Below are 3,168 nucleotides of genomic sequence, written 5' to 3'. Positions count from 1 at the left end.
AGGGCCGCCCTGCGCTCCGAGGACGGCGGCATCAGCGGTTTTGCTTCTTACATGGCTGTTGCAGTGAAGTCCTCGTCCAGGCTCCGCGACCTGGCCCGGGCGGCCTTCTGTCAGTCGCGGACACCGGGGGAGCCCTGCAGACAGACGCGATGCCGCGTCATTATGAGGCATTAGAGAAACACTTGAAACAACTCGATCACCTAGATGAAAGCTAGGAATGCGACTCCGGTCTCGTTCTCCGTATCTAGTCATCCCGAGGGCCTGCCCACATTATCACTGTAATTAGCCAATTTCACACGGGAAGCAAACTATTTCAGCTATCTGATCTCTACTGAGGGAGGAAGAGAACGCTTTCCATCTACCCTTAGACTCGAGATGAAAGCTTCCTTCGCTGTGATTATTACAGTTTGTATTTAAAAGCACCGCTTGATATTGTCTGAGGTGTGGGTTTGTGAGAGGAATTTACATATTAGTCCGGATGGGATAAACCGGCAGGGCTTCTCCAGGCCCCCCGGGCCTCCAGACACGAGACCACACTGCCACCTGGTGCCCGGTTCGAGCTTTACAACAATTAGTTGCAGTGGCTCAACTGCCTTTACTAGTTAAGAATGAAATTCGCTTTTAAATGCTTACAGTTTAACTTCGAGAAAAATGAAAGAATATGGGGCGTTGTGGCTGTCGAAGGAAAACAAACCACTTTTTGAGTGCCCAATCTTTCTGTGGCTTCTTGGAAAGCCCACAAGCCCAGTTTCTGAGTGAGGGCCGAGTGGGGCGCGGCCCCAGCCCGGCATCAGCCTGGGTAGAATGGGCCAGGCCTCCCGTGGCCGCCTGTGGACCCCAGGCCACCCTTCCAAGCACCTGACGACTCCTACCCGATGTGAAGCCCCCTTCCGTCCACAAGGTCCACAGCTGCAAGTCCCCTGGTAGCAGCAAGGCTATCAGAGCGCCTGTCCCGTCACAGTGCTGTGCGGGTGGCCCTCCTGCGACCCTCACGCTGGCCCTGCACGCGAAAATCCTGAAGCTGCCAACTTGGCTCTGCGGAAGAGAGGGCAAGTGAGGAAGACAACTTACGTCGCTCTTCCTAGAGAATACTAACAATCTTGTTCTGTTTCATTAGCTGTTACTGTCTCTTTTATAAATTAAATGCCAGGTACATATGGACAGGGGAACCGAGATAGAGTGATACAATCTGGGGGTTCAGGCATGAACCCCAGGGAATGTGAAATATGTTCCCAAAGATGAAGGGGAAACACTGCCGGTCCTGGCTTCAGAAAGTGGCAAGGACACGGGACAGTGTGTTTGTTGGGGGGCGTTCTGAGGGGCATTAATAGCAATATCTTTTACTGTGACAGGTTTTATAAACATTCACCATATCTTTCGATCACATCTCATATCACAACAGTTAAAATATCATGGTTGATATTGAATTTCAAAAGAAAGAATGATTTAGCTCAACTGCCAACAGTTTATGGACAAAGAGAGTTGTCAGCCCACAAGCTCCACGTGACACGAGTGGAAGATGCCTGTCTTCCTAAAGTTCCCTGAGGTCCCCACCGCGAGGGTCATTCCGCAGGTGATCCAGCCATTCAGCCCTTCCTGGGGAAGACTGAAGCCTGACGACCCTGAAAAACAGGAACAAGGTGATTCCTATTTTTAAATCAGTAAAACTCCTCTATCACCACTACTGTGGTGGAACGTTGACCCAGAGTTCCACAGCCACCTCCACACCAGATGATGGAGTCCAGAACAGGGGGTTCCCCAGAACACAAGGATGGAGCAGGTGGCTCCTGCTGGCCAGTGACTCAGTCGGCCCAAATGTCCACCAGGTGTGCCCTGGGAAAGCGGAACACACCCACGCCCCACGCCCCGGCCCGCAGAGGGTGGGGCAGGTGTTGTAAGGTCTGCACCAACTCCTAAGGAAATGAGGAAGGCCCCGGCCCCTCGGGCATAGGAAACAGCTTTTCACTTGTTTCCTGTCCTAAGAGCAAGTCAGGTCAAGGAGAACTGCCCGAGACCCCAGAAAGGAGGAAATGAAGGATGAGGCGGTGGGAGTCAGGAGGCGGCAGCGAGCAGAGGCTTGTGGGTGTCTCTGAAGGGAGAGCTAACAGATTTTTTACAAGACTGGGTGTGGTGGACGAAAGAAAAGTCACAGATGACCCCCAGGTTTGACCCAAGGACATTGTCAGGATGTGGAGGACCCTGGAAGACCAGAGTCAGTTTGGGGCACACACTCATCCCAGTGTGGCCAGAGTGCTTCTAAAATGCCCCAGATGCCAAGATCTTCCACATGGTGCGGTGCTGACACACAGTACACACGTTCTCCGGCTTGCTTTAAGTCACTGCTAAATGAGTAACCACTACTACCACAACACAGATGCCACCTAAGTCAGTGTTATACTTCAGCGCTTGCGGGAATACAAGAAAAACATCTGCACACATTTGGGTCAGATGCAAGTTCTTCCTGAATGTCTTCGATCTGTGGTTGGCTGAATCCTCAGGCGCAGAAGCAGCTCCATCTACTCCGGTGTGCAATGGATTCGGGGAGATATCAGGGCTTGGGGGGAGCAGAAGGGTAAACTTTGGGCAGAGAGGGGAAGCGAACTCCTTTGGGGACCTCAGCCCCAACCCCCTGGCCCCCGCACGCAAGAGGCAGCCTCAGAAGGAGAGAACGGAGCTCCACTGCATTGCCAGGGAGAAAGCTGGGCCTGGCTGGTCTGGGATACAGGGGATCTGCACATTCACGGTGGGAAGCAGGAGCCCTGACCGGGAAGCCAGTGGCCTTCCAGGGGCCCTCGACAGCCGGGGTAAGCCAATGCCGCAACAGGCTCCGGAGCAGAGCACAATGTCACTGTTCCAAACTCCAACACAACAGGAGCCTGAACGACATGGAAGGAGACCAAACTGGTCCGGTCTGGTGAGGCTGGTTTCACTGGACTCCGATTCGGTCCTTTCCGGCCCATGAGTCAAATGGAGTCTTCAGGCTCTGGCGTCCAGCCTGAAGAACGCGTGATGGGAGGCGAGGGCTCCTGTGGTCGAAGGAAGGATGCACCCCAAACCCACACCACACCTCGCACCATGCGATGTGGCTCTACAAGGGTGTGGGTTCCCAGGCCGGGTCCTCCCGGGGCTCATGCTCAGCAGGAGGAAGGAGACGGGGCTGAGGGACGT

At 54.0% G+C, this 3,168-nt stretch overlaps 1 protein-coding gene across 1 annotated transcript in view; it reads right to left on the bottom strand.

Moving 5' to 3' along the window:
* The window catches only part of LOC109118528 (translation initiation factor IF-2-like), a 7,242-nt gene extending 6,175 nt beyond the window's left edge, over positions 1-1,067 (bottom strand). Inside the window, exon 1 of the mRNA XM_033757421.1 lies at positions 52-1,067. Within this exon, the coding sequence (XP_033613312.1) occupies positions 52-252 (201 nt within the window). The 5' untranslated portion in view covers positions 253-1,067. The remainder of the gene's footprint in view (positions 1-51) is intronic.
* Positions 1,068-3,168: the final 2,101 nt, after the last annotated feature.

This window comes from Fukomys damarensis, unplaced genomic scaffold (assembly GCF_012274545.1).
Source record: "Fukomys damarensis isolate Sample0158 unplaced genomic scaffold, DMR_v1.0_HiC HiC_scaffold_30, whole genome shotgun sequence".
Taxonomy (NCBI): Eukaryota; Metazoa; Chordata; class Mammalia; order Rodentia; family Bathyergidae; genus Fukomys; species Fukomys damarensis.
This window is presented reverse-complemented; position numbering and strand designations above follow the sequence as displayed.